Source organism: Strigops habroptila, chromosome 1 (genome assembly GCF_004027225.2).
Source record: "Strigops habroptila isolate Jane chromosome 1, bStrHab1.2.pri, whole genome shotgun sequence".
Lineage (NCBI taxonomy): Eukaryota > Metazoa > Chordata > Aves > Psittaciformes > Psittacidae > Strigops > Strigops habroptila.
In genome coordinates, this window is record NC_044277.2 from 118,315,197 (window position 1) to 118,340,261 (window position 25,065).

Sequence of the window (25,065 nt, forward strand, 5' to 3'; positions counted from 1 at the left end):
ACTGAGAATGCTTCTTAGACATCTCTCAATTAAATATATTTATACAGGTGTTAGCATTTTAATTCCTACTAATAAAATCTTACTCAGACTTATTTTTGTCACACAATTTCTCAGAATACCTGAGAAAAAGGTGCTACACTCAGCAAAATACCATGTTAGTGTTCATCACAAGTTAAGGTTAGAGAAACTATACCCAAATTTAGGCTTCTGTATTTCACTTCCTTAACCTGCTGCATATACTTCCCAAGCTTACATGTGTATCTCATGGATGAATTAATTGTTTTCAACTGCTTTTACTTAAATTAAAATGCATTAAGTATTTCCTTGTGCTTGATAGCACATCTGGCTCTAACACATGCAGATAGTGTGACCTTACCTGGAAAGGGTATTCCCATACGCCTCTAAAAGCTGCTTAAGGGAGAAAGTTATCTTACCTTTTTTTATTTGACAAACATAGCCTTGCATATGTTCACAAAATAAATCATTCCAATTCATATAATTGTAGCCATTAAACACGCCACATTTTTCATTTCCATCATAATTGTTTGGTTCTCCATTTGCCCATTTTTCAAAATTTACCTATAGTGGAAACACAGCCTTGTTACTGTCTTTCTTTTAAAGTGAAACAATTGTATCATCTATCATGCTGTTAAAGAAGAATGTACTTCATTTGATTTCATGGTCTGTCTTGTGCTTTGATGCCAGACCTTGCAAGAAGAAGGACATGACTCTTGCATAGCATGAGTTGTCTGTGTACTTATAAGCCCTGTTAGTCAGAAAAGAAGTTGTTGACTTCTTTGTTATCAGGAGACATGAAGTTCTTCTGTCAAGCTTTAGAAAAAAGTATCTAAGTAGCCTCCTCTGACCCCTGGGTTGCTTATCCTGCTCAGATGTTTCAACCTAAGATAATCCATCAATGCTGTCATATGGACTTGGGCCTTGCAGACCTTAGCTAATTAAGACAGTGACGGAAACAAACCCTAGCTTGTGTAGACATACAAACTTATTTTTAACAGAAAATGACAAATGGGAATATAGAGAATAGTACAACCAGATTTGCTTAGATCAAGAGAGATATTCCATCACCTTTGGTGTTATTTCATTACTCTAAATGTCATACTGTTATCTAAAACTATGAACTATCAAAAGAAAAAACAGGAGGAGTTGAGAGAGCTGTTTGCCAAGACATCCAGGGAAAATTAGACAAAAAGCTGGAAAAATTAATTATTTACTCACTGGTGAGCCATCACTCCATGTAAATCCACCGTCGGAGTCCAACGCGCTTAAACCCATCCAGTAGGATAAGTGAAGATAATCTCTCTTTCTGAATGATTACAAATATAGACAATCAGACATGGTGTGAAATAGAGGAAAACATATATCATTACATTATTCTCATGTTTTACATGTTGTGATGCTTGCAGTATCATTTGAGACATTCATTTAAAGAAATCATTCAATTGTCATGTGACAAAAAATATCCTGCCAGTGTCAACAGCAGAGATGCACAAGAGGGGCTGTCAGATGGCACAGCACAGCACACTTCCAAAAGCCACAATAATACCACACCTCAAGCCAAAATTAACCTCAGAAGCCATGAGATGAAACAGAGGATAATCAAACATAGCTTTCGTAACCACAAATCGTGTTTTGCACTTCATGTGGCAGTGCAACACAGAGCTTCACGGGAAAGATTACGGGTGTGGTGTCACGAGTCCAGACATACTGAGTTAAATGTAAATACATTTTGAGGTCTTGGTTCCACCAAGCAGCTTAAGCATCCAAATTCAGACCTGCCTGTACTAATAGGCTTGATGTAAACATTTATAAGCACATCAATAGGCCAGGTTCAGTCTCCCCGTTTCCCCACTTAACTAAGGAAGGAAAACAGCACAAACTCTTCCTTTACTCAAGAGCATTTCATCTACTGATCAAATACAAATGAGCTAAAAAGATCAGTTTGATCTCTTTGAACTAAACTTAGGTGAAACCAATTTTGATGATCCTTCTTGCATTTTTGTACAAGAAGGCTACTTCAGGCTACTTCAATGCATAACACCATCTTCCAAGAGGCCTACCAAGAAACCCTTTTGCTGACCTCTTTCTACCCATTTCTTTCTGCCACTTTGCAAATATATACACCAACTTGCAATGTAGAAATTGATCATTTCTGTCTTTCGGAAAGATAATTTTTTTTTTTTTTTTTTTTTTTTTTTTTGCTTTATTTAAACAATGGACTACACAGATACTTACAAGCCAGCTATTAGGTTTTGTTCTTCTTCACTGTGGATACATGCTAGATCTCCTCCAATGGCTCTGCAAAAATCTCTTGCACCAAACCATGTTTGCATTTTCTCCCTTCCTTCCTGAAAAATCTATAAAAAGTGGACCACTAAATACTGTGCTGGGTATTACAGAAATTTAGAAACAAAATTCTGGGCTTCTTTCTTTCTTCTGGTCTCCTGGTCTCTAGTTTTATCACTTAGTATTTAGATGTGCAACCATAAGCCTGTGGTCATCCATCAAATTTGACTGGCAAGTTTGCTCTTCCTGTCATCTCAGAGTCCTGTGACTCCCAACTTTAGTTCAACCTATATACAGCACTTCCTAGCACTTCCCAGCCCCACAACTTGGTGATGCTGGAGACGTGTTACAACAGACTACCTATCAGGTAGGCAGTGTAAAATCCACTTTCTATGCATACATGAAACATATTCTCATTTGAAATTACAAGCGTCTGCATTCAGAAATTAAACACCTACTTTGAAGCAGGAGCTGCTCTGAGGAACAGATTGCCATCCCTCTGGGCACGATGGGAGAGGGGTCGTTGTTGGAGGAGGGGGGGGTGTCACTCCCTCTACCAGCTGCTTGCAGAGAAACATGTTGTTTTCTTCACAGTTCAAAACATCCCATAATCCAGCTGAAGTTCCTGTTATCATGGCCGCACAGCCTGGCTCCCTTCCTATATGAAACAAAATTTTCAAACCTTATTGATAAATGCCAGCATCTTCTCAAAGCATATGTTACTTCCTTAAGAGTAACCTGTCCCCACTGTGTTTGGATGCCAATAGCTCACAGTTGCTCACATGCACTTCAATTAAAGAGAAATTTTATCACATTCCTTTTACATTATACTATGAATCACTTATCAACATCATCAAACAACAAAGAGTGAATGATACCAGTAGACACATGCAGTCCCAGGTAGTCTACTGGAAGGAGTTACCATGATATCTGATTTAATCCCTTTAGCACAAATGGAAAGTTGCACTGGTGTTTCTGCCACTTTATGCCAAAAGAGTTTCTAAACTACTATTTTATAATTTTCTTCTTGGGTCCTCACTGCTTGGGTCCCCAGAGTGAAAGCTGGTGGCCCCCATGGCACATACCGGGCATTCCTGCGTTCCAGTGTGTGAAGGTGACCGCATCCCCACTAGCCCACTTGAACGTCCCCTGCTCCTCTGTGTCTGAGAGACCAATCCAGAAATACTTTGCTGGATTTAATCCGATTACAGAAGTCAAAAAAGCTTGTTCATACCTGTGAAAAATAAGTACCAATCTGATGTACCACATTTTATCATAATTTGTTCATTTCTTCAAACAGTTCATTGTAGCAAATCTGTTATATGTTACAGTTATGGTGATTTGTTAATATGTGGGGAAAGATAAGTATGATTGAAGAAGTTCTAATTGTCATATAATCATCATACAAATTTTTTTAATTATTTTATTTATATTTTATTGTCATGTAAATTAATTTTTATTTTCTATTTTGGTAATGTAAATAATGTTTAGAATTTAGAGGGATTCTATTTTCCTTTTGTAATGCGCAATGAACATAAGCCAAACAGTACTAGTGTTAATGCACAAATGTTATTCATTCTGTATAAAGAAGTGCTACAGTGTTTTACTGAGCTTTATGATAATGCCTAGATGTTTAAATCTTGTTACTCTGGGGAAAAAAAATCTACTTTTATTCTAAATAGGGTAAGTCTCTGGATCTTCCTGTTGCAAAGAAAAGGCTGAAAAGCTCAAATCCAGAAGAAATAAATAGTTCCATGTTTATTTATTTTTAGTTCAATAAGTTTTAAACAATCTGGCAATCTGGGGTTGTTGACTAAAAAACCCAGAGTCAACAACAGCATAGGTGTGTAACAGCAATGGCTTGAATGCTTATATTGATGACATAAAAGCCCCTGATGTATTTTGTAACACTTCTTCAGCTCTAGCATAAATTTTCCAGCAAAGGAGTGGTGCCACACCAGACACTGAACAACTGCAAAGAAGAGATTTGTTTGGTCTTTCCAGCCTGGTTGCACCTATGAAAGGACAAGAATTAAATTTCCATACCTGTCTCTCACAGTAACCAGGTAACCTTTGTTTTCTTCACATATTTGTTTTGCTTCTGAAAATGTTGCTGGTAACTGACCCACGGAGTAACAGTAGAAGCCATGCTTCATCCAGCCCTGCCAGTGTCAACAGCAGAGATGCACAAGAGGGACTGTTAGATGGCACAGCACAGCACACTTCCAAAAGCCACATTAATACCACACCTCAAGCCAAAATTTACCTCAGAAGCCATGAGAAGAAACAGAGGATAATCAAACATAGCTTTTGTAACCACAACTCTGTGTCTTGCTCATTGATAAAGCACACACAAGGCGTCTTTGTGAGCAGGGCGCCATGGTTATGACTTGGAGCTGGCAAGCACGCTCACAGCCACTTTGCAGCTCCTTGTGTAAAGCTTGCTCTGCCTTCTCATTGTGCAAGTGTAGCTGTTGCCGGAGGCTACAAACAATCTGCAACAAAAGTCAGCCCACATATTCCTGTCCCCTGTGGTGGATTGGTTGAACTGAAGAATGTAGCATGCAACCCACGACCAGTGGGCTACACCATGAAAAAATACTGACATGCTCTGCAAAGACTGGCTTTTATGGGCGAAGTGACCAGTTCTGCACTAGGAGACTGATTATGCAAGGGAATGGAAAAAAGAAGTCAATCTACATTTTTATTAAACTAAGAAAAATTTTCCCCATTAGTCTAAGAAGTACATAAGAAATCAGCAGTTTTCTAGGGCTCCACCAAGAACAGTCAAAATAATTGACTTCATGATACCATCATGGGAGAGAAAGTAAGAAGCAACAACCTTTCACTGCTTTTGTTTTACGCTTACTTTCTGGCAGCCTGGGTAAGTAACCTCATCTTCTCCTGATTGTTCTGCCAAAGGTTTCCTTTTGCAGACATAGCCGAGTTTCTTTTCACAAGCACTGTCAGCCCAAGATCCATCCTGAGCATGGTAAGAAGAAACCACAAAGAGAAGTGAAATCTAGAGAAATCCAGATCCAGCGAAAGTATTCACTATCCTCAGAGAGAACCCCTTTCTCTTTGAATGGCTGAGGCCATTTCAGCTCTCTTCCTTGCCTTGTTCTCCAAAGCAAGGAACACAATAAAGACAGCAAGAGCCACGTTTCCTCAGAGGTGTGAGAATGAGGATTTAGTGATGATGTGAGCAGGAAGGAAACACGCTGTTCAATTCAGTTCTCACCATCATAGCATTTATTATATTCATATAACCAGATGACAATAGGAAGGAAATGCTGACTCAAGTAAACATAAAATATGAAAAATGCATTGTTTGTCTTTTTCCATACTATTATATGTCATTTTACGCTGAGTAAAAAGCAAGATAAAATTTTTTGCACCTAATTTTTTGTGCTTCCAGTAATATAAGACTCCAAAGTAGCTCTAATAAACCTACGTTTTAGGTGTTTTAGGGGAAACATAAGGAAGTCCTTGCTCCAAGAACCGTACTAGGCAACTATGATCAGGTATGTTGAATGTGGATGACAAGTTACTTCACCCAATTTCAGATGGGAGATTCATTGTAACTTGCAAAGCAGACTGAGTCTCAAAGCCGTTCACTGCTGCTGGTGCTCCACCACACACCTTCCCACATCTGGTCTCCAGTCTCCCTCCATCCTAAGATATCCTGAATTAAATCAAGTTCATAAAAACCTTTCAAACCCCTGTCCCTTTTTACTCTTTTTCATTTTTTGTCACAGATGTTTTCCTTTGAGGGGGCACAAAGGACAGAAGAAGGCATGAAAATGGGAGAGGGATTTTTACCTCTCCCTTCATAACGATGCAGTCTGCCTCATTCAGTGTGTGGGTTGGCTCTCCGTGATGCCATTTGGTGTAAGTCACAGGTGTCCCATCACTCCATTCAAAATACATTTGAACCCTGAGGTCATTTAGACCAATCCACAGCTCATCATCTGGCTCTGGGAACACAAAGGTAATTGTAGGTACAAGCATGTCTTAAAATGGAACAATCACATCTCACGCCCACTTCTGACCAAAGATACTTAAAAAAACCCAACAAACATTTAAAATCATGGTTACAATGATTAAATGAACAATAGTAAAAGTATAATTCTAGATAAAATACTTACTGTACCCAAGCTGAGACACTGTAAAGCTGTACTCCTCAATATTATGAATACTCGCCAGCTCTCCATCTTCTTTTCTACAGGAAGACTGGGCTTCTTTCCATATTTTGGGTGTTCTGTAAATTCTATAGCAATGACCTGCATAGGCCGCCCATTCTCTGGGGCACTTGAAAGGCTTTGAGTCACCTAAAAAAAATATTTCAAACAATTAATGAGCAGGTCTGTTAAATGTTTTCTTTTAATCAAAAAGAAAATTACTTGTACTGACTCGAATTTGAAATATTGGAGCACATACTGGCAGCAAAGAGAAGCAAAAGTCTGAGGGCCACAAAAAATACAAAACAGATTTTTCCACCCCAATTGTGTTGGGAGCTAATGAAAAACACTTTTCCAGGATTAAATAAATACTAAGTAATTTGGCACACAAACTTGCTGGACACAACTCTGTCTTCAACCCCCTCAGTGGGGCTCTGGGTACAGCCATGTTTTACAGAAGAGGGTCTCTTTTCCTACATCATAGGGAATTTATCTTGATGAATTTGGGAGATTTTGTATTTTTTTTCCAGAAACTCCAGGTGCTCAGGAGACAGTTGGAGCTCCTGCACAGCCCAAACCATACATCAGAGAGCCCAGACGTGTTTATATTATACTAGACATGTCAGAAATCCCAGCTGCACACAAATGCCACACGCTTCATTCCGAGGATATTTCTTGGTGTGAAATTAGTGTGGCCAAGCATCTTCCGTGGCTTTGAAGGTTCACATGATCTGCACCTACATAGTAACCTGAAGAGGGCAGCATGTGTGCCCAACGTTAGCATGTGATCAACTACATTGTTCACTGCTCCCTGGACACAGTTTTCACCTGTGCAAACTTGCATTGCCCTGGACAACATCCAGGCATGGTTTGGATGTTACCATGGGGCAGAAACCATTCCCAGTGAGCTCTCTGGATACAGCTAGCATGTACAGGACACCAGCTATGATGTGCCATTCATCCTCTGAGCCAGAGAATAATCTTATATATTAGTATACATGTAGTTGGAAGAGTTACTGTAGAGCTAGTTACAGGCTGGGAATTCCCTGATGAAGTAACTTCACACCTTTCTTCACACAGAGAAGACCTAGTCTGCCTCAGGTAGAGAGGGAACTCAAATGGAAAAAGGCGCCAGCCCCATATTCTGAGTTTTTCCTTTCAGAATAGAAAAAAATGGGTCAGAGAGAGGAGGAGGAGTGTGAACTCTGGCTCACATCTTTTAGCAGGACGCATCATTAGTGTATTTTTCAGAGCATGGGATACTCATTAGTATTTTGTGGTCTGGATAACATGACTAAATACATAAGACTGCCTTCTTTAGGTCCCTTGGATCTTTTCAAAATCATTAACAATATCTAGATATTATCTTTAAAATGAGAAAAATTCTTTTCAGTGTTTGACCCAGGTCAACAAGTGTAATCCTTTTGTTTTGACAATATATTGTCACTGTATATATGGCATCCCCCCAGTATTTCTCACTGACTACAAAAAAAGCCTTGTTTTTTGATGAACATACCTGAGGCAATAATGGAGGAATCCAAGGAGGAGTTTCTCTTTTGGCAGATATATCCCAGTTTCCGCTCACACACCTGGTTTTCCCATTTCCCATTCCTACCTTGGAAGGTCCCACATATTTTTCCAGATTCCACAGCGGGATTTCCTTTGGGAAAGAGGCACAGAATCCCTCTGTTATCACTGAAAATCTTCTCCTCATCACAGGAGGGAATGCACAAGTCTTTTGCGCTTTTGCACTTTTGCCACTGCTGAATTATTCTTTAGAGGGATAATTCACAAGTGAGGCGACAAAGGAACACCAATGGGATGGCTGAGAGGGCTAGCATTTCAAACATGAGACTGGCCACTCTTCTCCCATGCACTGCTCAAGAACAAATTCAGTGTATTTGAAGCACAGCAGCAGACAGAAAAAGTTTTATAAAAGTTCATCTAAGACACAATTCCATACGGGGTGATAGTATAGCAAACAACTCAGCATCCTTTACTGTGGAACACTGGACATGAAATGCATTTTTTAGTTCCACAGGAGTGCTTCATCTTTGGATTTCCCTGTAGTCACAACGCCTGTTATGAAAATACGTAATATGGCAACATGCAAGATGGTGACTTAGATCGTAAGAAAATAATATGGGGAAGAGAAGACAATTTTGGCCCAGATGCTGATCATCTTTTCAGGAAAGTGCACTTACCTGGAGCCCAGTTTAGGTATCTGAAAGGACTGCCCCCAGTCCATTGCCAGCCACTGTCAAGTGCACTGAAGAGACCAGTCCAGAGCTTTGCATTGACACTCAGGTCACTAGTGAGCCCTAAATGGCCAAAAGAAACAAACAATAAAGTTATTAAATGCCTCTGATTTTGTAAGTTATTCGATAAAACTTGAAATACAATTTTAAAGCATGGAAAAACAAAATGTGTCGTAGTAGACATCTTTTTTCTTTAATATAGGTTACATTTTTTCCACTATTCTAATACATTTTTTTGCGAGAAAGGGACAAGCTTTTTTAAGACCTATTTTCACAGAGTAAATAGAAGTATCAATGTTAAGGCTCTTGGAGATGATCTACATTTTAAACATATGCATTAATTCGTTTGATGGTGTTTCGGTTTTTTTACTTTACCTAATAAATACATTTCTTCACGAACGTCTGTGATGCTTAATAATTCTGCATTCTGTTGCTGGCAGCTTTTTCTTGCTTGGTACCATGTCAAAAGTGACTCTGAGTTTATTTGATAGTGAGTTCCTGTCACAGGATTTGTTTTCCAAAGGTTGTTGTGGATGGTGTCTATAAAACATGACAACAGCTCTTTGACAAAGATAATCATACTTGCCAACATAGAAAATAAAATCTTCATTGCAGACTAAAGCTACATAACTTTATGATTTGCTAATCTTATATATATAGTTTGTCCCACTTAAATATACTTTGTTCAATATTAATAATACATTAATCACATAAGGAATTCTCCTTACAAACCCAGTTTTTCTTCATTAACCCTGTTCCTTTTTATTTATATAACTCCTCTATTTGTCTCACAGGTCAGCCCACGTTAACCCACTCATTGATACATTCTACCTGTATACATGCATTTCTGTACTCCCCATGCAGAAAATCTTGGTCTCCACACCCATTTCTTACCTTGGGACCCCTCTTATGCTCTCCAAAACCTCCCAACATGACAGAAATTATCATTCCCAATCAGATGTAAAGTGGGGGTGAAGGATAGGGAACTTGTGCTGAGGATATTAGAAAGCTGTGTTGGGTGATTTGTAGGCTTAAGGAGCACTGCAGCACTGAAAGCAGGTGAAGGCCACTGCCCGTGTTCTGCACCCTTCCATTCACTCCAGCCCTCCTGTTCTCCATCCTATGATGCACCACTGTCCCCTGCTCCCCTGTATCTCACCTTCCCCATCCATTGCACTTCTTTCTGCCTTTCATTTGCTCTGACTTTCTTTTCCCTAGTCCTAGCACTTTCTCTTCCTTTTTCTACCAGTCCCAGTCACCACCCGCAAAATATTCCCTATATGTAACAGTCTTGGAAACACTGTAGGACCACTCCTCATCTCTGCTGGAGAAACAGTGAGAGTGAAGAGCAGATACCTCATTTTATTATTGTATAGCTCACCAGTGAACTAGGCTAGTAGAATCTACCTCACTATCCAATGCTAATTCCACATTCCAAGGAGATTTTGACCATGAGAGTGGATGAAAACTTTGCTTAATGCCTTTCCTGAAATCTTTATAAATTAATTACCTTTTAGTGGACAGTTTCCAAACAAATGGTCTGTATCAAAGTCTGAAGAAGTTGCACACCAGAGAGAGCCTGCATCATCACTCCGGGGGATGCATTCAGTGTACCATTTACCATGGAGCTTAAAAGGGAACACACAAGGTGCGCCAAAGGCATTTCCTCCTAGTGTATAGATATCTACAGAGAGAACAATAGATCAATAGTAGTCAGTTGGGTGTCAGACATTCACCACAGTGTCTACTCATAGGCAGCTCTCCATGGACACAGAGGAGTTGTACAAGAGCTCAGCTCATCAGTACTTCATTACCACAAAGCCTTCCCAGGCTGCTATGCCAGTCAGGTGTGACTATGGCAAGATATTCAGAATTAAGACTCTCAAACAACTCTTAATTTGCCCTCACACCAATTTCTATCTAACTTTTTTTTTCATTGCTATCTGGACTACTGTGCTAGAGGTGCTCGCAACTCAGTTTCTCCCATTGCATACATACTTCTGTTCATGGATGATGTTTAGGTTCTTTTGTTTGGTTCCACCCCCCCACCCCCGTATGGCTGAAGAAGCTTGAAAGGAGATATTTTTATTATTCTTCATGAGAGGAAGCTATATTTTAAATTTGCAAGTGTCTTTGCTGGGAAGAAACCCTCCCATTTCTATGCAGTGTAATTTCCTGCTATCTAATGAAATCATGACAAACTTCATTCCAGTTGGAACCCTTGTAGGGCACAGCCGAAATTTCTACCCTTGTTATTTAACTTCCAACCCTACCAGTGTTACAGTAGAAACGAGGTTGAACACTTGGGCCTGGATGCACACTCTAAATACCCCCAGAGGGATAATAATGCAGGAAAAGAAAATCCAAGTAATAGAAAAAATAAATATTTAAATATAAGACAATCATTTCTACAAATCGATCAGACATATTTTGAAATAGTCATAGATTTTCTCCTGCTTTTGCTGTACAAACAGATTTCCCATTCATTGTTATGATTATATTATAGGCCTTCATCATTTTATTCTATCACTTGGAAGAATCACACTTTCCGAATTACGTAGAAATAAATACAGTCATATTTGCCTGCTTTTCTACAACCTATATTTGCAGTTAGCTCTGTTAGCTAACTGATGTCACTGTAAGAAAAGGATTATTGCATGGCAAGCAGGAAGTGGAATGCTTTGTAAATAGAGGCAGTCAAGTTACCTAGAAATAGAGATTAATATTCAGTACTCACCCTCATAGCGCTGAGAGCACATGCTGTCTGCAGTTGCATAGATTTTCCACATGCTCCCTTTGCCTACTCCTTTGGACAACCTGGTTTTCTTCCCTTTTCCTTTGCCATAGTTGAAAAATAAATCCTTGCCATGGGTTGCAAGCATCTCATTTCTGCATTCCCACCACTGGAGCTCATTCGTGCTGTTGCAGGATTCCAACGTGATGGCAGCCTCTTCATCCTTGGAGAGCACTCCCAGGCACAGCTTGAGCGCCACGCTCAGCAGCTGCTTGGCAGAGATCCACCTGAACTGTTGAAACTCGCTGTGCTCATCACAAGTAGTAGTTATGACTGAGCTAGAGTTCTGAGCTTGGGCACAGAGCTTGCTATCTTCATTATAGAATGAAAATATTTCGCTATCTATAAAATAAAATGAGAAAGCAAACATCTGAAGAAAGATTTTGTAGATCAGTTACTTGTCTTGACAGTCTGCTACAACAAAGAATTAATATATAGAGTCCACAGAGAAAGAAATCAAGGAGGTTAATCATCAGTATGAAGGATATTCATCAACATGTTCTTAAGATTTAAGCAATGCAGAAACGGAAAACATATCTCTTTCAATAGAAATCACTTCTTCACATCCCTCCTTAAAGCACACTGTTCTCAAAACACCATTAAAAAATGGCTTTTATTAAATTTAATGAGTTCTTGCCTCACCACACAGCATATTAAACGGGCTTTAATTTTGCAAGTAAAAGGACTTTTTTTCTTTAGAGCTATTAAAAATCGTTTACATGCTCAAAATTCAACCCAGAATATTTGGCCCAGAATGACACTGCGGTTTTCAGCTCATCAAGCAAGTGGCGTATTTTTCATTGTCGGTTAATTATTTTGGAAATTTTTGGCAACTGTACAAAAAGTTGTTTCTTCACAAAGTTCAACTTGCGAGTTTCTCAGGAGGGAAGCTACAACTTGCAGCATCATCAGTTCAGTTCTGAGCAGTTAAGCCAAGTAAGTACCCCAAGTGCCATTAATAGCTACACTTGTAAATAGAAATGTGAGACACTGCACAACAGCATTTTGTTTCTTAAGACCAGCTTCAAAAAAGGGGCATAACTTCAGCCTGCTCTGAACCCTGACCATTTTTGCAGCTCACTTTAGCAACATCTAAGTGATAGCAACATCATCCAGCTCACTCTGCTGTGCCATTGAGCTTTACTGCAACCCAAGGTTTCTTGCTAGGGATGGAATAGTTAAATGGGCCTTTATAAGCCACCACATCCCCAGGCTGTCAGGGAGTAGTCAAACAGCTTTGGTGATGTTTGTCTGAGAGGCTGCAGACCTGAACAAAGCAGACGGCATTTGCCCTGGCACAGCTGGTGCAGTGGTTCTTGACAAGGTTAGAAGAGGATGGATTAGAGCCAGCTTGGTCTCACCCAAAAATATGCAAAGAATTTCTCCTGTAGTAGATTAGATCAGTGTTGGCAGTCCCTGCTGCCATTCAAGCGATAGCACTGGACTCCCACAGTTCTCTAGCTGGGAGCTTCCTGCGGGAAAGAGCTGCAGACACGGCATCATTTGTTTTCCTCTCAGCAGTAGGAGTATCTGAAATCTAACAGACTGAAGCTTTTAAGGTCCGTCCTAAAGCCATCAGCTTGGAGAAATTGGATTCCAATCTGCAACAATCAGTATGCCATAGTCTATAGGAATGAAGAAACTCAAAGAACACATCAGCCAGTGGTTCTGTTCATGCTGAGAGGATGCTGCCCTGTATTTCTGAGCTGTTCTAACCCCAGTGGAGTAATTTCAGATCAGCTTTTGTCTGCATTCAGCTGGCTGATTTTCAGGGATCAGCATTGTCTAGGTTATGTCCACATCTTTTGGCTAATTTCTTTCACTCATGCACTGCCTTGAAAGATGGTTTAAAGAAACAGAATGCCTATACAGATACCACCAAATTTAAAAGTTGAATAAAACTGTTTCAAATTACATGCTGTGACTAGATCTAAACTCACAGTCCACCAAGCAGGGACAACAGGAAAGCATGAGAAAGAACTTGCAGACCTTCATATTCAGCAGAGGACAAAAACTTACCAGACATTTGAAGAGCTGTAGTAAAGGAAAAGAGAAATGTCAGGAGCAGGTAGACAGCCATGGCCAGATGTTTGACTCCCTTCTCACCTTCACCTCAAACTGATGCTAAGACCAACTCTGTGCCTTGCAAGAAAACCCTCCTGCAGTGAATCACCCCTTTTAGTTTTTAAGACCCAACAGATGCAGGGAAGTTCTGAGATGCAAATAAGGAAACAAGGAACTGTATCATGTCACATGAGTAATTTTGAAATAATACATTAATGAATAAACTTTACTTTCTAACCTAGTTTCTCTACTGTATAAAATTTTTGTCTTCCATGAAAATACATTTTAGTGAGGATTTTTGGAGACATATGTTACAATTCAGGATCACTATTTTTACAAAAAGGTGACATGAATGTCTCTTCACCAGAAATAAGCGAAAAAGGAAAAGAAGAAGAGGAAAATTCGTCTGTACCAATAAATGATGAAAAAAGCCACAGTGCAATGCAGTACTGTGAAAAATTGGCTGGGGCACCATGCAAATCAAGTACGTGTGGCTCGGAATCAGAGAGAACCAGAATTTCCCATGTCTGCAGTTCCATGGAAAAGAGAAAAACTGTAAAAATAGGACCTGTGTTCTTCAGGAGGCACCTGCCACTTCTTTTGCTCCGTTCCTGATTGTATGCAGGAGCAGTGAACCCAAACCGATGGCAACAATTGAAGAAATTCCAAAAAGAAACCACACAATTCTAGGAAGAAGAGAATCTGTAACTGGAAAATAGTGGATTTTCAACAATTACTAGAGAGGAAAACTAAACTGATATGGAATACTGCCACCTTTTTCACACCACTAGTCTGTGAAAGTTTGCACCCTTAAAGTGCACACCCTTCAGTCATTCTGACAAAATTCGGATGGTTACTTCGAAAAAGCTCTCTCCTTCATGATAGATACAAGAATTAGACAAACACAGGGGGTAGGGAAGAGAAAAGGCACTCCTGTGCAAGGTTTGCATCCCTTTTTGCCTATGGCCTTTGAAAACTTTCTGTTCCTATATCTTCAGGAGAGGCTAGTTTGGAGTAACTTCCCCCATATTGTATTTGCGGCAAATAATCTATACGGTCTTTCCCTGAGAACTGCTGCTCTTCCAGGCAATGAAAGCCCTGGACACCTACATGAAGGTGTGGGATCCTGCTTCTGTTGTTCTGGCTGAGATACAGATGACTCTGAAAAGGTGAACAAAGAATTAGAGCAGAACAAGAACTACAACAGTGAATGCAAATAGTGGGACCTGAGGGCCATCAGGTACAGCCAGACCAAAAACGTGGAAAGAATATGAGCCTGAAAAGGACACTGACACCTGAGGGAAGTGGGAGAAGAGAGAAGGCTGCCTCCACAAAGCAGCAGATGGCCAATTACTCAGTAAATTATGATGCATATACGAAGATGGCTGCACTGAGTCTGAAGTTCTCCCCAGCATGGAAATGCTTAGCTCTGCAGCCTCAACTTTCCAACTGTCCTTGCTTCCTTTTTCAGGAGCTCCAGATGTGCAAATAGAAAAAATATTCTTCTTTATTATTTAGGCAGGAGAAATGTAATGTCTTGTGGTTCTGCTGTATACAACATCTCAGCATTTCCAAAGCTACCGTGAGGCAACAAGTGGAATTGCAACAGGGAAAAAGAAACTAGTTCTATTCTGAAGAAAGATCAGTGTTTGGTGAAGGACTGTGAGTGACATTCTGCTGAGAGAGGCTGAAAAACAGTAAAACATACTAAGGTCAGCTTCACCTCAGTGTTTGTATGCTTGCCTGAGCAGACCTCATCACAGGCCAAATAGTGGGAAAGAAAATCAGAAGATTGCAAAGATACGCTCCAGCATCTCTACTTGGCAAGGCACAGCCTGACATTTTAGAAGTGGCAAGGAAGAAAGGCTGCTGGGTTTTGTATTGAGTCAGCATTGTTCCTTCAGCAGTCTCTGCTCCCAGGCAGGAAGTTACACTCACAGTGTGCGGATTCACCACCTTTCCTCTGAAGCTTGAGCTCTTCTAGAGAAAAGAGGAAATGAAAATTAAACACAAGGGTACCCAGAAACATACAAATGTGCAAAGATACAAACCTTTACACATTATCAAATATTGCCATCAAGTCATTCCTCAGCTGCCCACAGAAATGCATGGGTGAGTTCATCCAGGTTCAACCAGATGCTTCCCTAGAGAAATTAAATATATAAGACCAAGCAGTGATAGGACAAGGGGGAATGGCTCTAAACTGAAAGAAAGTAGATTAAGTTTAGATATTAGGAAGAAATTCTTTACTGTCTAAACTGCCAAGATCAAACATAAGAAATCTTGGCAGAATCAGAGGATTATGGGTATGAAATATGAGTGATCAGTTAAAAATTTCCTTTGCTTTTCTATCCATCATGTATGTTTCATCTGATTTCTCAAGAAATCATTTGCCTTGTTCTTACAGCAAGAATATTTCAAAAAAGCAAGATCCCAGTTCCTCTATGTATATTCCTCTGAATATACATTTATGCAACATGCAGACCGACACCTCCCGTAAGTAGCAGCATCTGCTGAGAAGACAAAGCAAGAGGCCACAAGGGCAAAAAGATGGTTCTAAGGCAGCTGACCAATCCCTACAGGAATAGCAGTAGTAGAAAATGGCTGAAAGAATTGATGAAGGATCAGAATACATTAAGTAATGAATGATATTTCATCCATATGAATATGAATCATTTCCAAGAAGACATACTGTTCTTTTTCAGTCAAATAGAGCAACAGGAATGACTTCCCCAGCCCAATCTTCAAAACATTTTTGACGTACTCAATCACTTGTCAGAAACATTGCAGTTTAGCAGCAGGAAAAGAGAACATAATGTCAGATCATCAAATGATGTTTGGTAAAACCATCACATAAGAACTCAGTCCAGGAAAGATGGAAATAACATGAGGGTTTGGAAAGAGTATACCAGTTTGGAAAGTACTCTCTCAATTTTTCTTGCAATTGTGTGATCAGTTTTGTCACAAACATGACCAAAGGAATTATGATATTAAAAACCTGGGACTGGACTCTGCATTCAGACAGTCTAATAAATGAGTTGCCATCACTGACAAAACAAAACAAAAAACCCCAAGAAATCCTGTATAATTCCAAGTCCCTAAGTAAAAGCCTTTGATTTAATCTTATATTAATTAGATATTATTTAAAGTGTTCAAGCTTGTTCATTTCTCTATCTTCAATCAGTGCTCATCTTCAGCTCACTATATGGAACTGTAACGATTTCCTGTGCTGCAAATGCCACCGCTGCCATGTTTGCTCTTTTCAATGGGAAATGTGTTTCAATTCCATTGTATTGCAGTAGGAGGGGCAGTAAACCATTCAGCTTAACTTTCCTCCTCTTCTGAAAATCTTTCAAGTCTTATTCACTCACACTTTTTCTATGATAAGCAGGCCAAGCAGATCAGAGCAGAGCTTCTGATTTGGTACCTCCTCTGTTTTTTTCCACGCCCATTCGTACAGGAGAGCAGAACAGACACGGGATTTCACAGAAGCAGTTACCCCTACTGCCAGCTAGTAACTACCACGGCATTTTTAATTCTCTTCAGCTCAAGGATGATGCTGGATTTCAGGCAGTATAACTGGGTGAATGAGTTCAGGACTATCCAGGCTCCAGTAGCTGGATTCTCCACGACACTTTTTAGCTGTACAGATGTACCTGACAGTATCTGAGGCAGATACTGCCTCAAGATTGTGCAGGGCCCCACAACAGGACTGAACTTCCTTTGGATAGAGACTGCATCTCTTTGTTGTTTGCACAGTAAGGCTGGGATTCCAGCCAGCACCTCCTGACCTTCCACCATCCCTTTCACATATCTTGCTAGCCAGCACCACTTCTCCATATAATTGAAACAACATCATCCTTACACTGATCAGTCAGTTTGGTGGGGCTTTTGGCACATAAGCCACATCAGGTGGCATGAAGAACCATTAGAGCTACTCCTTGAAAACACATGCTCAAACAACAGTGCATTAAAAATGGAAACAGGGGGAGGGACAGAGGCAAGGAAGTAACTGGGTGAAAGGGAGCAGAGCCAGGGAAAAGGAGTTCCAGCACAAATTGCCCCATCTTACCTATACATGTATGTAACTTGAGATTTTTACTAAATCACTGAGCTGACATTTTTTAAGCAGACAATCCTGGGACCGGTTCAGGAAAATATGGTCAATGTTACTTAATCACAACTTCAGATGGAAAATCTCCCCAGATGTAACATCTCCTTTTTAACTTTATCATGTTACAGTCTTATATAGGCGAGACTCTAAAGCAAAAAAAATATTTAAAAAATCAAAGCTAGTTACTGTTTATTTCATGGAACAAAACCTGAAACCATAAAAACAAACCTTGCAAACCTGTGTATGCAAGTGAGGAGTCACGCATGATTTACATCTTGTAAGACTTACAAAGATGAATATTAACTCCACCTTGGGGAGTCTAAGATTTCCATAACTGGTAACTGATCCAGCCATTTTAGAAAGGAAATAAAATCAGTAGTAACTAATACATTGGTAAAGATAAATTGTGCTTGACTTCCAGCACTCACCCCACAAACTTATGCTGTGTATTGAAAGGCTGCAGAACAGTACCAACGTGTGATCACCCTAACAGCTGCCCAGTGCTCCTGTAAAAGTTCCGAACACATACAGGTAATGTTCCTCCCTCTCCTCAGTAACTGTCCTGAAAAGAAAGAAGTTTTGTCATCACTTTCATCACCTCTCCCTGACCAATTGACTTGTGGGCAGCCATACAGTGGCAGTTAGCGCCAACCACACTTTCCATTCCAGTAGCCTGCCCCCAGATTTTACCTGATTAAATTCTAGAATACAGAAACTACAAGAATTACCTACTTGGTTCTCTGTGATGTGTGAAATTGTGGGAACTGAAATTATATCAGAAAAGGATTTTTTCCCTATGTGGTTCAAAGAGGGTGTGCCTAAACACAAACTTGTCATCTAGTAACTACCCCTGTAGTTGAGTCCCTAGGAATGCTTGAAAGATGGTAGAATGAGAGCCGTTTGCTGAACAACTTAGAGAATCTGTGCATTAGCATGGTTGGAAATAAATCTGCTGCAGAAACTTCAAATCTCGGGAGCCTTCTCAAGTGGATCTGTCTACATTTTACTTCCTTTATTGCATTCATTTCTATTGTTCCATTTAATAACTAGTCAATATTATCTCTTTCCTTAAGACCCACACTCACCAGTGTGGGCCATCAAATCAGGATATCTGAAATCTTACACATTAGACAATGGTTACAAAATAAAGTAACTGCTGTATATAACATTATGCACACACTGCAACCAGCTACTATGGTATTTGCACATGAGAAAATGGCTTTGGCTTAAATCTAGTCGCATAATTTTATTAAAACAAGGCACATTTTATTACATTACATTTTACATTACATATTACATTGCATTTAATTTCATTACATTACAGTGTCGCATGTTCATTCCGTTCTATGTTGGTCACAAGATCCTTTGTGTCACTAGTTCCAGGAACTGCATCACTGTTAAAATACAAATTGTTCTCAAAGCTGTCACTTGTTGACAAGCGATCCTTCCTTCTTTTGTAGAAGAGATAACCTGCAAGGCCACTTCCAACTAGGACGAGGATGACAACAATAACTACAATTCCTGTTTTACTGTGGTTCAAAGCAGGAGCCTTCTTGTCCTTTGTCATTGCTGAAAACAAACACAAAGAAATCAAGAGGACACCATATACTCTTTATCTGGTTACTGGAAAAAATTTCTTTAGAAAGCATGATTCTTTATGCAAAAGCATTCCATTTGTTTCAAAATAATGAGAGAAAAAGGTAGCAACATAAAATTAATTGATTTTTAATGTTAACACTGCATACTACATCACAAATTATTATTTTTAAATCTGTGTTTGGGCACTGAATGGAAAATATTTTATTTTCCAAGGAAATCCTATGCTCTTAGGAAACAGATATATCAGAAAATGTCAGAGACATAATACAGAATACGATTTGTTCTGTTTATGATCTTACATAGGATTAGATTTTTGCTACTTGAAAGACAATATTCTTACCCTTTGTAGGCATTTCAGCTGGTGGTACTTCAGCTGCTGGTGGCATTTCAATTGCTGGCAGTTTGAAACATTGGAAAAGAATTATGTTATTATATTATTCTGTTTTTTATTTCTATATTATTTATTATTTTCTATTTCTATATTTGGAAAATACTGAAAATCATATTCAGATAAATATATAATACACACCACTACATACTGAAAACACTCAGGTTTAGTCCACACAGAGCTATATCTGGCCTACCAAAAGGCACAGCACCATAGTCTACTGTGTTCTATCTCCTATGTAGTTATTTATATACATTAGCAGAAAAGAAGAATCATCAAATTGTTCCATGGAGAAGGACATCACTATAAAACCACAAGAAAATCTACACAGCATCTTCAGGACAGAGATGATCAGACATAATCCTCAGTATAACTACAAATGCAGTACTTGCAAACTTATAAAAATATAGCAAGTAAAATAAGATTGGTTTGCTAAGAGACTTTCATGGCATACCTACACAGCAATTGAAATCACTCACAGAGTCCAAAGTGTCTTAGCACATATCACATCCAAACTAAAATGTCTGTAGCTCACTTAAAATTTAATATCTGGACCATAAAATCTGGCTTGCTGGAAGAACCTGAGATCCCTCTCCAGGCTCTGGGCAGCTATTGCTGACACTGGCATCAAACTGATAGAACTGGGATGGATTGACATTCCTCTCCCCCTAGTATATACCTAGTCACTATTTCTAGCACAGCCAACTAGCACCTACTGAACTGCTGAGCAGTTCTTTTGAGTACCTCCTTACTTACAAAATAAAGTTAGATTATTTATGGAAGAGACCAGCTACAGAATTTCAGATTACTGTCTTTAAAATTACCTCAATAAACAGAAAATAGCATCTTTTCTATCGGAAGGTTTCAATCACAGTCTTGCATTTGCAGCCTCTTCAGAAAACAGGAAACATAACAAGCCATGGCAAGTGCAACTAAGTAAAATCATGCTTTTAACAGCTCATTGATTAGCCTATAGCTACTTAGTTGGGGTTTTTTTTCAATTCTGCAAATGAAGCATTATCACAGCTTTACAAAACTGTGCCAAGCCAAGCTGCATTTCTACAACCGTATAGGACTCCACTGTGCCCTGTTCTTGAGCAAGCAACTGTCTAGTCCTTGTATTGACTCTGGTATTTGGCTGACTCCATGGCATTCCAGCTCAGAAGGCTAGACTGGCTGAAGCTAATCCTTAAATTAACTGAATGAGAGAAAAGTTTTCCGGACAGAGAACGAAAATAAAGTGCCTTCTTGTTTGTCAATCACAATGTAAAAACACAGGCAACTAGACTCTGAATCATAGGGATGGTTGTATCTGACAGTTCTGCAGTATTTTCCATAGAAGATACAGTCATCAATCATTACAAGCATCTGAGTAAGAAGGAATAATTTTGCATGAGAACAAATTTATAGAACGGAAAGCAGAATTTCATTTCTGGTATGTAGAGGAAGTGAGCATATTTCAGCTACTACAGGCATTTCACTCTTCTCAGCAAATATTAGTAAGAGGTTTTGATATTGCAATACATGCTGGAAGAAATTATTAGGAACTCAAACGCACTAGATGTCCTTACTGTCAAATGTGCACACTCTATTATTTCAGAACACTTTCAGTTTAGCATATGCTCTGCTTTTCATTCATTCATCTTCTCAAAAAAAGAGAACACAGACAAAAGGTTCAAAACTGTTCATTAATTTACAATTCAAAAATACTCAATTCTCAGAAACACTACTTCTTACTCAGAAAATGCAGGCACATGAGATGGCCAGAGGGAAATAAGCAAAGGGTTGAGCAGAGAGTATACCCCAAGGAATGTATTTTCAAATAGATGAGACAAATTTGTGTGCAAGGCACAGTACTAACACTGCGATTACTCAACAATTATCAATATAGAACAGGCAAACTTAGTAAGTGTATGCACTAGGTACACTTAAGATAGGAACACAATCTTTTAAGACAATTCTGAAGGGGCTTAAGCGCTGGTCAGAACTTCTATTTTCTGACAAAAGTTATTCTTTTTGTTGGCATGCATCCTTCAGCATTTATAAAACCTCAAAACACCCAGCTAAAATGCACTGTGTGCATCAGCCATCTACCAATACTAGCACACAAGGAGCATACTCCATACATAAAACAAATTCATAAATGAAGCACTTACTTTTTGGCTTTTTACAAACGTAGCCTTTGTAGGAAGAACAATAGATATTATTCCAGTACCCAGAGTTCGCGTACATTTCAACACAGTGCTCATTTTGTTGAGGGGAAGGTTCTCCTGCATTCCAGTTGACAAAATTCACTGCAGTGTTGTCTAGCCACAGCCATTCCCCTAATTGGAAAAACATTGAATATATAAAACAAAGATAGTATTTATTTTCATCTTGACTCCCGCTCCACATTTATTGCCTTCCTGAAAAATCTGTATGTGGCCATTCTTGGAGACAAGTCACTAGATTATTTAAATTTTTGCTCTGACACATCATGTTGCCCTTAAGTTTTTATTCAAATGATACATCAGCTTCTGGAAAATGGCAGGCCAATCTGGCTTATGATGTTACAAAGGCAAAACAGTTTAAAGAAGTATCTCCAACAATATATTGCAATGGTGCAGTGTCAATTATTCACTCGGTTTATAGAAATTACTGATGCTAAAACATAATTTATCTTCACAAGAAAGCCCTTTATTTCAGTAACTTGTAGGGAGGGTTTTTCAAAGCCTCCACTCAAGTCCTTCTAAATCCAATTTTATTCTATTTGGTTTTTAGTTTCTGCTCCTTTCCACTAACTTTACATACACGATTTTCCTTTTGAAAGATTTGCTTCTGGAATCTTGTGATCACGGTCGTTCAGCGATGCTGGGACCTTCTGTCTCTTCCTTCCTGTTCCTTTTTTTTTTTCTTTCTTTTAATAGTGTTGTTTATTTAGAATAAATTTGCCCCTTCTGACTCTTAAGTTGTACTCAAACAAGCAAAGTCTTCGACTCAGCATGAAAGCTGTGTTTTGTTTTCTTATAAGATTCTTCACCTTTTGGTTTTAAAAAAAAACCAAACAACAGGGCATGGTGTCTGGATATTATCACTTTTCCACAGATATGAAATTTAGTTATGCAGTTACGCTGAAATTACTATAATCATTATCTCATAATATAATGGCACCTATTTGCTGAAGCAACTCTTTTGTTTGTGATCACTCTAAGAACTGTACTGTTCTGAGCCTATTGCCTGTTCACTCTTAAGTTACCTTCGTTACAGTAAGGCAGAAAATAGAAAAACGTGGTAAACAATTCCAAAGACACAAACAATTCCAGCTTAAATGTGAAGCTGTTCTGAGGGCCTGCTGTAACTAAAGATGAGTCACTGGTCATTCCAAAGACTAGAGGTGATATTAGACACATTGTTCTCTAGCTCAAAAACTGGAGCATCTCAATGACAAGTACACCAAGCCAGGGTCCCTCCCACACCTAAGAAGAGCCAAACTTCATCTTAACTCTGAACACAGTCCTGCCTGTACTCTTCATATGCACATCTGCACCTTACTTTGTTGTGAATAAGACTTTTCTTGCTTTAAGATGAACTTTCCATGCCTGGTCTTTCTCTTATATATTACTGTTTATTGCTTGATTATCATTCACCAGCTTCCCCTCTGATGATAATATATTAACTTTCCTGATTTCACTTTTTATGAGTTACAGCACTATAATGTGAAGTTTTCAACTCCCAGGTCAAACAGCTTGTAACTATTATTCATCAAACAAAATGATGTCAACTGTAAAGAAATTACCATCCACATTTCTGTACATTCCTGTCCAAAAAGTTGATGTTTTCCCTTCAAGTGGTTCAATGGTGTATGCCAGAAAGCTGGCTTCAGCTGAGTCTTCAACTGATACCAAAGAGGCACCTGGAAGACACAGAGAAAAAATAAATAACCTCTTAGAGACATAAGTCTCCTAGCACAAAGCATTCTCATTGCCCTGTTAAATGTCAGACCAGCCACTGATTATCTATCTGTGCCAAATTCCAAACTGAGTTTGAAGTTCAAAACAAAAACTAACTTTGGATAATATCTTATGAAGGACTTTAGCATTGTTGCTGATGTATTTCTTATCATTTCCATGACAATGCACAAACTGTTTGTTTGTTTCCTCATCCACTGGGAAATAGCAACATAACTGAACAATGACACTAGGCAAAATACAACAGGCCAGTATGGTAATCAGCATAAATTTCTACTGATGTGTTACTACTAAAAACAAACAAAAACAAACCCCCCAAAAAAAACCCAAACAAAAAAACCCACACTAAAAAAAAATCAAAGTTTTTAGTAAAAAGTATGTATAACTTCAGCCTGTGCACAATATAACATTGCACATTAATGATTAAATATTTTCTGAGCCTTTGTATAGCTCATGTATAGCACAGACTTCGCCAAATTTATAAAGCACAGTCCTTAGTTTAACTCTTTAAACAGGTCTTGCTTATTTTCCCATCTTTTCTTTGTAGCCACCAGAGAAAGAAAGATCATCTTGGCCATCTGCTGCCCAGTTAGCATAGTACCCTGTAGTCATGCACACACACCACCAGGCATTCTGCCATGATTCATTCTGTATGATGCTCTAGCAAAATCAAGTCACAGCATGGAGCCAGCAGACAGAATGAGCTGCATGGCTTTGTATGTAGTGGCATTAAACACCAGAGAAAGCGCATCTTCAGTTGTCTTTTGTGTGGGGCTGGCATCCAGCCAACAGCTGTGTTTGGCACTTGACTGTTTTGATTTGGCTGTTGAATTTTTGAAGGTATTGTCTCTCGGGTAAGGAAGACACAGTTACAGAGAATACAAATATAAAAGTCATTTGAATCACTGCTGAGTTACTGATAAATTCTACTATGGTTCAGAATTCTACTATGGATAAGATATAACTGAAAAATGTCCAACTGCAAACAAAACCCAGAGTGCAAGCAGGGACAGCAGAATATAAGAGAACATGGAATGTTCCTCTTTTTTCAGTGTAGTCTTTATGTTTTTCTAGTTGTTCCGCTTTTGCTGAATAGTATCAGATGTTTGGTTATTGTTATGCTCTGTGATAAAAAGCTTCACTGCACATCCATGAGGGAGCACAGAGAGACAATGGCAGATAGGGGACCCCTTCCCTGGCTACTCACAGGCCCATCACAGGAGCCATCAGCCCATCAAAGGCCAATCTCCACAAGCCCAGAGGAGCAAAGAGGCACAATGGCAGTGGAAGAACACAGATTGTGGACTCAGAACATCCTGCTCAGCCCCTCCCAGGGCTGTCGCAGGACATGCTCAGCCACAGTGGCCAGGTATGAAACCCATCAGGACAAGACAATGTCAGAGTACTTTCAGACTG

The 25,065-nt window shown here is 39.2% G+C and overlaps 2 protein-coding genes across 5 annotated transcripts in view; both read right to left on the reverse strand.

Moving 5' to 3' along the window:
* LOC115604072 (macrophage mannose receptor 1-like) overlaps positions 1 to 14,533 on the reverse strand; it is a 32,702-nt gene extending 18,169 nt beyond the window's left edge. The window contains exons 1-15 of the mRNA XM_030476774.1: positions 13,557 to 14,533; positions 11,481 to 11,879; positions 10,254 to 10,427; positions 9,119 to 9,283; positions 8,690 to 8,806; positions 8,002 to 8,145; positions 6,453 to 6,635; positions 6,127 to 6,281; positions 5,174 to 5,287; positions 4,351 to 4,466; positions 3,390 to 3,538; positions 2,763 to 2,962; positions 2,254 to 2,375; positions 1,237 to 1,324; positions 435 to 579 (exon numbers count right to left, since the gene is read on the reverse strand). Of these exons, the coding sequence (XP_030332634.1) occupies positions 435 to 579; positions 1,237 to 1,324; positions 2,254 to 2,375; positions 2,763 to 2,962; positions 3,390 to 3,538; positions 4,351 to 4,466; positions 5,174 to 5,287; positions 6,127 to 6,281; positions 6,453 to 6,635; positions 8,002 to 8,145; positions 8,690 to 8,806; positions 9,119 to 9,283; positions 10,254 to 10,427; positions 11,481 to 11,879; positions 13,557 to 13,617 (2,332 nt within the window). The 5' untranslated portion in view covers positions 13,618 to 14,533. The remainder of the gene's footprint in view (positions 1 to 434; positions 580 to 1,236; positions 1,325 to 2,253; positions 2,376 to 2,762; positions 2,963 to 3,389; positions 3,539 to 4,350; positions 4,467 to 5,173; positions 5,288 to 6,126; positions 6,282 to 6,452; positions 6,636 to 8,001; positions 8,146 to 8,689; positions 8,807 to 9,118; positions 9,284 to 10,253; positions 10,428 to 11,480; positions 11,880 to 13,556) is intronic.
* A 3,354-nt stretch (positions 14,534 to 17,887) lies between these two features.
* Positions 17,888 to 25,065, reverse strand: part of LOC115604050 (macrophage mannose receptor 1-like) — a 54,582-nt gene continuing 47,404 nt past the window's right edge. For all 4 annotated transcript variants that reach the window (XM_030476747.1, XM_030476739.1, XM_030476762.1 and 1 more), the window contains 4 exons: positions 23,478 to 23,594; positions 21,859 to 22,026; positions 19,655 to 19,708; positions 17,888 to 19,284 (listed from right to left, as the gene is read on the reverse strand). In XM_030476747.1, the coding sequence (XP_030332607.1) occupies positions 19,034 to 19,284; positions 19,655 to 19,708; positions 21,859 to 22,026; positions 23,478 to 23,594 (590 nt within the window). In that variant the 3' untranslated portion in view covers positions 17,888 to 19,033. The remainder of the gene's footprint in view (positions 19,285 to 19,654; positions 19,709 to 21,858; positions 22,027 to 23,477; positions 23,595 to 25,065) is intronic.